We start from the raw sequence: 12,439 nt of genomic DNA on the forward strand, positions 1-12,439 counted from the left end.
CTATTTCTCGCGGTTTCAGCAGAGAATTTGGTAATTTTCCTCACAATGGAGCTCCCTCATTCTGTCGCTAGAGTAAAAAGAATGCCAGATAAGTCAACAAATACACGCCTAATATATGAGCCTCGAATTCACGTTCCAGAAAAAATATTTCGACGAACCGCATAGGCACTTTCCTAAGCCTAGACACTGGTAAGTACTTGGGTACATCTATCTAGAAAATTATGTGTTATTAGGGGCCGTTCAAATATTACGTAAGCAGATTTATTACAATTATTTACCCCTCCATCCCCCCTGTCAGCAAAAGTAAGCAAAGCTTTTACCCCCACCCCCCGGTGGTGCTTACGTAATACTTGAACGGCCCCTTATAACTGAATTAACATACAGTTTACAATATCCAAAACCTCACGAGGCTCATTTGACATAGCAGTGCTCAACATCAAATAAAACATTAGAAAAATATATCGCAATGATACGAACATCTTTATTATCTTACCGAAACATCGTATTACAATGGCACATTTAACTGAAGATACTGGTGTTCTTATTGAAACTGCTGATGGTGGCAATCTCCTGAGGAGTCAGGTGGAAGTCAAACACGTCAATGTTCTGTTGGATGCGAGCCTGGTTGGTGGATTTGGGAATTGGGATCAGGTCTCTGTCCAGCTGTGAATAAGAATAATAAAATTATTGAGTCAGTCTGAAAGAAATGAAGTAGTAGTAAAGCTGACAATATAATGACCATCCTGACTTAAGTTTTATTGGGTCTTAAAATAATTGTCTTATTTATTTGATGACCAACTAACGCCTAAAAAGATAAAAATATTAATGGCACCGCAAGTAAAAACGGCAATATTAATTCAAGATTTTGTAACAGATGAACAGAATATTAAAAACAAAAGAATAACTTCTTGGTTTAATAGATATCTAGAATATCATCAGATGATCCCTCCTGCTGTAAGTGCAGCGAGAAAGAAAGAGTGTCAGGCTTTTATTGACTGAAACCCACCATGTTCCTTTTAAAGCCGTTCATGTACCAGGGCTGCAATAACTCTTTAGAAGACCAATTATCTAAGATATCTCAATAAAAATGAAAAATACTCACCAAATATCTCAACACGATTTGCGTAACACTCTTATTGTACTTCTTCGCGATGCTGACCATCCGAGGGTCATCGTTACCAGGCTTGTTGCCCTCGCCGCGCTTCACGAAGAAGCCGAAGGGACTGTAAGCCATGACCGCGATGTTACGAGCGAAGCAGTCGGCGACCAACTTCTCTTGGGTGTTTGAGGGGTGGATCTGTAAATAGGGGGTGAAGATGTATAAGCTGATACATGAGAAATGAAGTCATATATGTATTTTTAGTAATAAGCTTCTGTTAAACTCTCAACTTCTTTCAGCTGTGCCCTATAGGGTCCATATTGTGTCTAGACTATAAAATTTACCACCTGTATAACATATGGAATGCTATTAAAGACTTAAGTATCTATTGTGAACATGTAGACAATACACACTAAACTAGGGAGTTAGCGTGTATCTGAGAAGAAAGTAAGTCAAAGAGACTTGAGTGAGACCCAGACTCCACCCAAGCGGAATAAAACGGAGTAGTTTTAAAACCACCAACATTTTGTCATTTTTGAACATTCATCTAGTTTCTAACCACTCAGTAGGTATCCCTGAGCCGAAATGAGAAAGCATTAAAAAAAAAAAAAACAAAAAAGGTAGGTTGAGCATAAGTTGTGAAAATTAATGATGTTATTGATTCAATATTAATAATCTTACAAAAACTAAAGTAAGTAAGTATACCTATGTTGTAAAAACCATGTTCAACACTGGGAAATTCCATTCAATTTTGAGTTCAAGAACATAATGTCCTTCAAAATGTGATATAGCTTAAAGTAGTTAAAATACCTACAATAACATGATCAAGGAAAATATCCTCCATAAAACATAAAGAACCGCAAAATCAATTAAAAATAAATAAAAAACAAATAGGTACCTATTTTTTTTTCTAGCAGTTACCATAAGTAATATGTGTAGCCACTTCATCTTTTTTTCAAGAAGCAGGTTTGTGATGTTACCGAAAAACCCAAATTATAAGGTCAATTTACTCGATTAGCTAGTTAATAAAAATCCAATTTATGTAAAAAATATACAAAAATCATCCAAAACGGTTCCACATCTTTTAAAGATAATACAGAGAATGTCATTTATGCATTTTACATACTAGCCTTTTTTTTACTGTAAGATTCATTTTTAATTTCTAAATCAGTTCAATGCTTTCGACACTTGAACACTTCATTTTGTAACTTTAAGGATCCTTATTGTTCATCATTACATGATCACTCATATCAATTTCTCCATAAATTGAAAAAAAAGGCGTCGAAAGCTTAGATACTAAATTGCTATCTTAAACCAGAATTTTATATAGCTCACCTCGATCTGATTAACTGCAGGAACCGTCTTGCTATTCGCCTTGATCCTGTCAATTTGTTCAGTGTTAAAGTTGGAGACGCCGATAGACTTGGCCAGGCCAAGCTGCTTGGCTTCCTCCATGCCCTTCCAGGTGTCTAAGTAGTCTATGTTGGCGGGGGAACCGTCTTCCTGAAATTGAAGGTTTATTTTACTGAGGAACCTGTGTGTGGGAAAACTAAGAGTCTCGTTACTATTTGTCAGCTTTTAGATATTTTTGAGACAAACAAGTAGTTTAATATGTCATTTAGATAAGAACATGATTGCATCCATTATCTGTCAGAACCTACTTATATTGCAAAACCCCCCGGATCAATTTGAAAATGTTTGTCAGGGTTAGCCAATGTATAGTGGAAGGTCTAAGGTTACTTTTTATCTGGAGTGTGGAGTATTCAGAAATCCCATTGCCTGTAAAAACCACCTGTCGGGGGCTAGATAAAAATAAATAAATGGTTAACAATAAGACTTACATTCATAGCTTCAGGCGAGTGTATGAGGTACAGATCAACGTAGTCAAGTCCTAACTTGGCGAGAGATTCTCTGAGAGCCGGCACCACTTGGTCGCGAGCATGCTTGTCGTTCCATAGCTGAAAGAAAGGCATTATATTCCTTATCTGTGGTTGCTTTACATTTTCCTGTTTTGGTATGTTATATAATAGTATACAAGCTGTTGATTTGCATCCGTGCCATATTCAAGGACGTAATTATGCTAATGATTCTCGACCCAAATCAACAAAAAAATTGGTACGTATTTTTTTTTTTTTCGGAATTCCGTCAATGTCATCTAGCCGTATTTAAACTTGGCGCGTGTGTTACTGGCCTTAAAACCGTGCCGAGCCCTCACACAAACGCAAACACAAAGCATACGCAACGATTATTCATAAATTTCATTCATAAAATTGGATTACTTCTGAAATACTACGACATTACAATGACAAAAAAAACAGTGCATATTAGCTATTTCCTGTCTACTGTAATTCCAATCGATTATTTACGTATTTTATGTCCTCCTCCTGAAGTATGGCACAAATGCAAATCAACACCTTGTATAAAGGCCATCATGAAAATAGATATTGAGTAAACTAAAGTTAAATTAAAGGAATACTTTTCATGCGAAAATCTATTCTTCTAGTTTTGATGTGATGTGTATGAAATGAGCATCCAACTCTAAAATAATTTTAAAGTCCGATGCTTTCGCTCTCGTATATTTTCTTCGAAAGCTTTTTGTGGTCAAGTTTATCTGCAAACTTTTAGTCAGCCGATAGTTCGATCACTATTCGGTCGGAATCATACCGACACTATTACCTATATTCAAATCAAAATCAAAGTCATTTATTCATAGTAGGCTGAAAATCAGCACTCTTCGAACGTCAAATTTACAAAAGACAGCCCCCAAAACGCCCGCCCTTCACCACTTCCTATGTGTTTTTACTGGGAAGAAGAAGTGGTGGAACAAACTCCCCAGCAACACAAAGCCAACCATCGGCCTCTCCACCTACTGAGACTGTATTACCAAACTAGGACTCGAATCTTACCTTGGTAGTAACAAACAACTCTTCTCTCTTAATTAATCCCTTTTTAAGTACATCACTGATTCCCTTCCCGATCTCTTGTTCATTACCGTAAAGAGCGGCCGTGTCAATATGGCGATAGCCTGCCTCAATCGCGTAGTTCACTGCACTGCGCATTTTAGGGATATCCTCCTGGAATAAAACTTTTATTAAGTGCTTAGGTACTATTTACCTACATGCACATATGTAATTTAGTAATTATATGTACATGAGTATGTACTTTTAATTAACGAGGCTTCAAAAGAAATAAAAGACTACGCACATCTATACTAATATTATAAAGCTGAAGAGTTTGTTTGTTTGTTTGAACGCGCTAATCTCAAGAACTACTGGACCGATTTGAAAAATTCTTTCAGTGTTAGATAGCCCATTTATCGAGGAAGGCTATAGGCTACTTTTTATCCGGGTTCATGCCGTGGTTCCTACAGGATGCGGGTGAAACCGCTGACAGAAGCTAGTTTTGAAATAAATAATCTCGTGAACAAAATAAAAATTGGTTTTGATCAGACTGCAGGTTCATTTTTGCTATGCATGGAGTTATAAAGGAATTTTTAAAGCTTTTTCACTGATTATTATGCTTTTTGTAATTAAAAATTATGAATTACGAAAACTAATTTTAATGAAATAAATAAATCATTATCACACGTTCAGATTTTCATTTTAGAAATATTATAGAGCCCTAAGATGAGAGTTTATACTTACAAATCCGAAGGTGCCCAAAGCGAGCGTAGGGATTTTGTTTCCATCGTTCAGCACTTTTGTGGGAGCTTTCCCAGCTAATCCTGATATTCCCTGCAACAATTAAACATATCTATCTTACTAAATAATAAGCTAGAACATGGTATTACTTACAATTAAAAATGAAATATAAAAATAAAATAAAATAAAATAAGCCTTTATTGCTGCTAGAGTTTAACTTAAACAACTACTAACTTATATAACTATACATTGCATTAAAAGATAAAGGTACCTAACAATAAAACATTTTAACTAAGATATACTCTCGGCATTCGGTTTGTCTCTCCTCTTAACAGCTTGTCTTTCGACAAAGGCCTCCTCTAAGGATTTCCACTTGCTTCTATCCTTTGCTGTACGTAACCATTCTGGTCCAGCCACTTGCTTCAAATCGTCTTCCCATCGCTTGGGTTGTCTTCCTCTACTTCTACTGCTTTCTCTAGGATACCATTCCGTTATTAATCTGGTCCATTTCTCTCTCCTTTCTCTCAGCATATGTCCTGCCCAGCGCCATTTTAATTTTCTGCAGACTGTTTGAACTTTTCCGAACTTAGTCCTTCCTTTGATATTTTTTAATTGTATTTTATCCCTTCTTCTTACTCCCAATACGTTTCTCTCTATCCCATTCTGACATATATTTAATTTATTTTGTTGTTGTTCGGTTAAAGCCCAAGTTTGGCATCCATATGTGAGGCAAGGCAGTATGCAAGCATTGAAGACCTTTCGTTTCTCTGACATAGGCATTTCTTTATTTTTCATTATTTCGCTCAACGACCAGAATCTTCTCCAAGTGTTTGCTATTCTCCTTTCTATTTCTTTCTGCATGCTCTGTATCGGTGACACCAACTGCCCCAAATAAATGTACTCGTTTACGTATTCTAACTGATGATCATTGACTGTGATAGCATTTTTTTGTGGAGAATTGCTCATTACCTTCGTTTTTGATAAATTCATTGTAAGTCCTGCCTTTGCACTTTCGTCTGATAATTGCTGTAGCATTTTTTCTAAGGTCATCGGGCATTCAGAGAAAAGTATTAGATCATCAGCGAATCTCAGATGACTCAGTTTCTCTCCGTTTACATTGAGTCCGAAACTATCCCAACCCAGTCTCCTGAAGATCAACTCCAACACAGCTGAAAATATCTTTGGCGAAATAGGATCACCCTGACGCACACCTCTTTCTATAGGGAACTCTTCCCCTGCCTTTTCCAGTTTTATTTGAGCTGTGCTTTTTCCATAAATGATTTTTAGTATTCGGATGTACTTTTTATGGACCCCTTGTTGTTCTAATGATTCCCATATGTAATGGTGTTCCAGTGAATCAAACGCCTTGTTGAAGTCTACGAAACCCAAAAAATATATTTTGTTATACTCTCTATATTTCTGGAGAATCTGGCGTAGGACGTGTATGTGGTCAACGGTTGAGAAGTTGCTCCTAAATCCGGCTTGCTCCCTCGGCTGGTTTTCGTCAAGAGTGTTAGTCATTCGTAACAGAATTATTTTAGAAAAAACCTTGTATATATTGGACATTAAGCTTATTGGCCTGTAATTGTTAATATCTCCTTTATCTCCTTTTTTGTGCAACAAGACTATCATTGATTTCGTCCAATCATCTGGGATAACTTCCTCTGATATTATTTTGTTAAACAAATCGGTTAATTTAGGGACAATCACTGGCATAGACATTCTAAGGAGTTCATTGGTGATCTGATCGGGGCCGGGTGCTTTGCCTAACTTTTGCGTATTAATAGCTCTTTCTGTTTCTTCTTTTAGAATAGGTGGTATAGATTCAGTATCTTGTCTATCGTCTATCATAGTCGTAGCCGGTTCATTATTTTTACTTTTGTATAGATCCTTATAATATACCGTAGCGATATTTAATATATCCAATCTTTTTGCACTACTCTTCCCTTGTTTATCCTTCATATTTGGCATCCAGTTCTTCGTTGTTTCTAGTTCTTTGAACGCTTTCTTTACTCCTCCTGTTTTCTTTATATGATATTGCAAAGTGTTTGCCCTTTTTTCCTTTCGGTCCTTCCTTATACTTTTGTTGATGTTTTTACTTATTTCGGCGATCTCCTTTCGTGTTTCTTTGTTTTTCTTGCCTTTTAGAAGCAATTTTCTTTGTTGAAGTAATTGAATTGTTGCAGTAGATAGTGTGGCTTTATTATTTATGGATACTTTTCGTGCTTCGGTTTTGAGAGTATTTATAAAATTGCAGTATGATGCCTCAATTGGTTTGTTGTATTCTTTTTCTTCGTTTTTCTCCAAAGTTTCTTTTAATCTGTTCATTATCTCTGCTTTATTTTTATTATCTACATACGGAACCGAAACAGCGTGCAGTTTTCGACTTTTCTTTGTGTTTGTCCCTCGTAACGTAGCACGAATCATTTTATGGTCCGAGTTAAAGTTTAAACTATGTATAATTGACAGATCTTTAAAAAATTTTGGTTTATTGGTCATAATATAATCGATTTCATTTTTAAAGAGTCCATTTGGGGAAATCCATGTCCATTTCTTGTTCTTTTTCTTTTTGAAGAAACTATTTAGGATACTTAGTTTGTTTTCCAGACCGAAGTTAACCAATCTTGCTCCATTTTTGCTCCTGCGGCCATAACCGTGTCTTCCCACCGTGTACTCTTCGCCACTTTGACATTCCCCAATTTGTCCATTGAAATCGCCCATTATTATTATATTTTTGTGAGCAGTGTCCACAGTATTTTGTAAAGTTTTGTAAAATTCTTCTATTTTGTTAGTATCTTGTTTATTGAATGCTTCAGTTGGCGAGTAAACCTGGATAATTGACCATAATTCGTCTCTGCTATTTTGTACGGGCAGTTTTATGTTGAGTAATGCTATTCTTTCTGATATGCCTTTCAATTCCTCGATTCGGTCGGTAAATTTCCTTTTTATCATAAAACCTACACCGTATTGCCCAGGTGTCTCTCCTTTGTAGTGCAGTATATACTCCCCGTGGTCTTCTATTCCTTCTCCTAGTCTCCTCATTTCGCTTATTCCAATTATATCCCAATTAATTTCGGCGATTGCTGTTTCAAGTTCTACGAGTTTCTCTGGGGATTTTAATGATCGTGTATTAAGCGTCGCTATATGTATGTCGCAGGTATTAATACTTTTTTGTTGTTTGTCTATCCCTAGAGGGTGTTGGTCATTTTCCCCCACGATGACCAGTCGGCTTGGGGGAGGTTGTAATTCTCCTGTTGAGTGTATTTTTGTTTTATTATTTTGTTGTATTTTCCGGTTGCCGAGCGTTAGTTGCTACTGCTTCTTGTTTGTAGGGACGTTAGTAAGAGAGTTAGATCTTCTCATCACGTCATATGCGTTGGTTCTATTTGCCTTAAAGAGTGCGGTGGCTTGCTGTTTTTTAGGTTGATCTGGAGAATACGGTGAAGAAGAAGTTTCACGTTTTCTTTTCTCATTTTCTTTCACTATCAGCTTATCATATTTCAAAAACGCTATTTTCCCCTTATTCCGTTCTTCGATCAATTCCGCCTTTAACGCCCTTCTTTTTGCCAGAACTTCTTTTGGATAGTCTTCTGTTATATGAATATTTTTTAGTTTTTTCTTGTTTTTCATTACTTCATTCTTTTTCCATGCACTAACAAATCCGAGGAGTGTAGGTCTTGGTTTCTTACTTGTATTTGGCTTTCCAATGCGGTATATCTTATCAATGTCATATCCTTCTATTGGTGTACCTAATTCCTCTTGAAACGTTTCTTTTAGTTTTTTAAGTAACTCCTCTGTAGATTTTTCTTCTTCTAATAGCCCGTGTATTATGATATTTTTGCTTCTCTTCTCTCTGTCTAAGTACTCCACTTTTTTCTCTAAATTTTCAATTTTAATTTTTAAGTTTTTATTTTCTTCTACTAACGGTTTTAATTTATCCTCCATTTTTTCCATTATTGTGTTACTCAACTTCGTCGTTTGCCTCTCCATTTCAATTTTCATTTTGTCAAATAGTAACTGAAATTGTTCTTCCATATTCCTTTTTGTTCGTGTAAAGGAGCGTTTTTATAACAAATTTGTTTGTTGGTAACACTGAGGTGACGGATGACAATGACAGATGACAATGGCAGGTGTCAGTGTCATATGACAATGACAGACGTCAGATGTCATATAATGACAGATGTCATATAAGAAAGACTGTTAATTTCTATGTGTTGGCACAATAGCTTTTTTCTATATTGTCAATTGCTAATAATTCTAACCTCAAAGTTTTGTTGACTTTGTTTCTTCGGAAATCTTCTTGTAGTCGAACAAAATTCGATGCTTACTATTGATAACTTTGTAATTTCACTTATTCCTTCACTGAGTGTTATTTTTATGATGAAACTGTGGCTGAATTATTTTAATATTTAAAACTTTGTGGAGCGTTGACACTTTGATGTTTACGTTACGAAGACCGGAAACCTGCTCAATGAAATATACTTCGTGACAAATTCATCAGTGATTTTTATTTCATTTGTAGTGACGAATTAATGAGGTTATATATGTAGGTACGTAAACGTTGAATACTATGAAATATGATAAAACTGAAGCCGCGGGGGAAAACAGTGATTAGGTACATAATTGACTTTGTATGTACCTAGGTACGAGTTAGTAGGTACCATTAAAATTAAGAATAAGTACCAAAAGCTGTTACACAAGTTTCTCATTTTTATTTTTGGCATCCTCTACTGTACTATTTACCTACTTTTTTATTAATTTTAAAATAATAAAATTTAGTGCCTCTCTTATTTAAAGGTTGAAAGCAGAAGCGTAAAAGTTAATTACTCTGACTTGCAAATTAAAATTAAAACCACAAAAAGGAAAAGTATATTATACAATTTTTTAACAAAAAAACTTACATTAAATAACGCGAAAATCGCAACAGCAGATAAAAACAGCTTCATCTTGCAAGTGACAGCGGCAAACTGAGTCTATCCACGATATGAAGAAGCTTCGAGCTTTACGCCTTAAAAGGAATAATAACAAACCAGTCTTTTAGTACTCACGATACGATTACGACCCGATTTAATTATTGACATTAATAACCAGTAATGACCTACCTGAGTGGTTAAATTACCAGCATCTTAAGTGGCTGTGAGTCCAGGTCAGAACAGTATTGATACTTGTTACTTTCACGCGCAAAAAGCTGACAGTATTTTGATGAAACATAGTAGTGATGTAGCTCATTGGTTCACTAGAATAACATGTTGGTTATTGTGTATGTACATATATCCTGCGGGTAGTAGCTCCTTTGGAGAAGCGTGTGAAATTGTAGGCAGAAACCAGTCGCTTGTAAAACGCTCGAATTCTACCAGACCACTTCAACAGTGGTAGATTATAGTAATTTGTGGTGGTAGTTTGTATAATTTAAAAAGTTTTAGATTTTCATAACAATATCGTAGACTATAAAACATTTATCTATTCTTAAAAACCAGAAGCAGGTTTGTTTAACGAGGAAATTACAAGAAATAGTTTAAACATGAAAATCAACTAAGATTAGTCAAGAACGCGGCAAAATCTTATTCTGTCAAACGATAACATGTCTTGTCATAATGACGTTCGAAAAAAGAATCCTCCAAGCATAGATGAACGGCTGAATGGCGAGGTGTCTATGGTCGCTCGTCTCTGCTGCCCTCTTTGTAACTACTGGCAGCTAACACGGCCTCTCCTGACACCCTGACGTCCTCGGCAGGATCTGGGTGAGCCTGGTTGAGTCTCGGAACACCTGCACATGCAATAAGCGAGTTGGACCTGGCTCAATTTCGTCATATTTAAATCTCGATTGGTTATCGTGCTCGTCATCGTTTTTCTGTACAATGACACTTTCAGAATAAAAATTATTCGAGGACTTACAAACCTCAAACAAAGTACTAATCCATTTAAAGGAAGAAAAATAAATAACATCAACTTTAAATCAAATAACAAGTACAAAATGAATAACAGAACACTGGTATACCATCCAGTGACTCGCAAATAAATAACGTCAACTTTAAATCAAATAACAGGTACAAAATTAATAACAGAACACTGGTATACCACCCAGCGACTCGAAAATAAATAACGTCAACTTTAAATCAAATAACAGGTACAAAATTAATAACAGAACACTGGTATACCACCCAGCGACTCGAAAATAAATAACGTCAACTTTAAATCAAATAACAGGTACAAAATTAATAACAGAACACTGGTATACCACCCAGTGTAAGTGTGTCGAGTGTAAGGCTGAAACATATTAGTTGTACACATATAAACACACAACATACAAAGAAATCATGTAAATTATTAACCTGGTTTGGAGTGTAAAGCTGAAACATATTAGTTGTAAAAAGAAATACGATTACTTTTACTTATTAGTTAAACCGTGGGTGCAAGCGTGCACTCAAGCGCAAGAAATATGTTATCAAGAACAAATACTCGATTTATATGGAAGTCATAGTCAAATCAAGTCATAGTCAAGCCAGGGGCTCAAAATATACGGAAGTCATGGTCAAGGCAAGTCATAGTCAAGCCAGTTGTTCAGACTATACGGAAGCCATAAGCCAGGGGCTCAGACTATACGGAAGCCATAAGCCAGGGGCTCAGACTATACGGAAGCCACAAGCCAGGGGCTCAGACTATACGGAAGCCATAAGCCAGAGGCTCAGACTATACGGAAGCCATAAGCCAGAGGCTCAGACTATTCGGAAGCCATAAGCCATGGGCTCAGACCATACAGAAGCCATATGCCAGAGGCTCAGACTATTCGGAAGGCATAAGCCAACAGAACCAGCAGGAGCACCAGCACAGCAGCGCTCGTGCCGCGACCAGGAGCACCGGCAGAGCAGCGCTCGTGCCGCAATCAGCAGCACCAGCACAGAAGCGCTTGGGCCACGACACGGCCGTTACACATTCTCGTGTATAAGTCTGCGAACAAGCACTTATGACATACATTTCGTTCGGCCACTTCTGACCAACAAAATCTTTCATCAAAATCTGGAAAGCTTTTCGCTCTCAAAGAAATAAATTCAAGGCATAACTTTGAAACTATGTCTCAGAAATATCATTATTACTAATCATGTGTCAGCAACGCTGAAAACACAACTACCATTACGGTTTGATAAGTTACGTGTAGTTAACTTTACTTCAACTTTGCTACACAGAATACTCATAGGTGACAATACCAATAGTTGGTACATTATTACACATTTTTTCACTTAATACAGCTAAGAGCATAATTACTTCCGATGTGTAATCAAAACAATAGAACAGATCACCTGACCTCAAAGCATGATATGCCAGGTCTGCTATCCACTGGCTTTCATTACCGGAGTATGCCAAACGAGATACTGGCCGTCAGCACTCCGTACAGCATGCAAAGCTTGTACAGCAGCACAGCGCCCGGGGAGCATGAAGTGTCACAGCTTACTATGTCAAATGACACAGCACCTGGAGCGCTTACACCATCACCTCACATGGCTTAGGCTTATCCTTAATACCTGTAGTCAAAAGACAAGCAAGCAAGCATCTGGCTAAGGTAACCAAACGTTCAATTGACAGACTCTCAAGCTTTGTCATGTTACAGATTTGAACATTAGTTAACATCAAAAATTAATGCACCCAAATTACATAATCAGTAAAAGAAAATAAAAACTAAGGTCTGTAAACAGACTTTCAA

At 36.6% G+C, this 12,439-nt stretch overlaps 1 protein-coding gene across 1 annotated transcript; it reads right to left on the bottom strand.

Annotated features, from left to right (window-relative positions):
* Positions 1 to 457: 457 nt before the first annotated feature.
* Positions 458 to 9,748, bottom strand: LOC124639272 (aldo-keto reductase AKR2E4-like). Its single transcript, XM_047176538.1, has 7 exons — positions 9,642 to 9,748; positions 4,744 to 4,833; positions 4,006 to 4,173; positions 2,941 to 3,057; positions 2,435 to 2,602; positions 1,103 to 1,297; positions 458 to 663 (listed from the first exon to the last, which is right to left on the bottom strand). The coding sequence occupies exons 1-7, from the start codon at positions 9,684 to 9,686 to the stop codon at positions 520 to 522; spliced, it is 927 nt and encodes a 308-aa protein (XP_047032494.1). The 5' UTR covers positions 9,687 to 9,748; the 3' UTR covers positions 458 to 519.
* Between the last annotated feature and the right edge of the window lie 2,691 nt (positions 9,749 to 12,439).

The sequence above is a fragment of the Helicoverpa zea genome, chromosome 19, assembly GCF_022581195.2.
Source record: "Helicoverpa zea isolate HzStark_Cry1AcR chromosome 19, ilHelZeax1.1, whole genome shotgun sequence".
NCBI lineage: Eukaryota > Metazoa > Arthropoda > Insecta > Lepidoptera > Noctuidae > Helicoverpa > Helicoverpa zea.

What these genes read in the sequence shown, in the direction of transcription:
- LOC124639272 (XM_047176538.1), bottom strand. Translation starts at nt 9,686, where the DNA reads ATGAAGCTGTTTTTATCTGCTGTTGCGATTTTCGCGTTATTTAAT. An exon ending in AGTTGTTTGTTACTACCAAG is followed by an intron (nt 3,058 to 4,005) that starts GTAAGATTCGAG and finishes CCTTTCTTTCAG; the next exon opens with CTATGGAACGACAAGCATGC. An exon ending in AAATCGTGTTGAGATATTTG is followed by an intron (nt 664 to 1,102) that starts GTGAGTATTTTT and finishes TCTTATTCACAG; the next exon opens with CTGGACAGAGACCTGATCCC.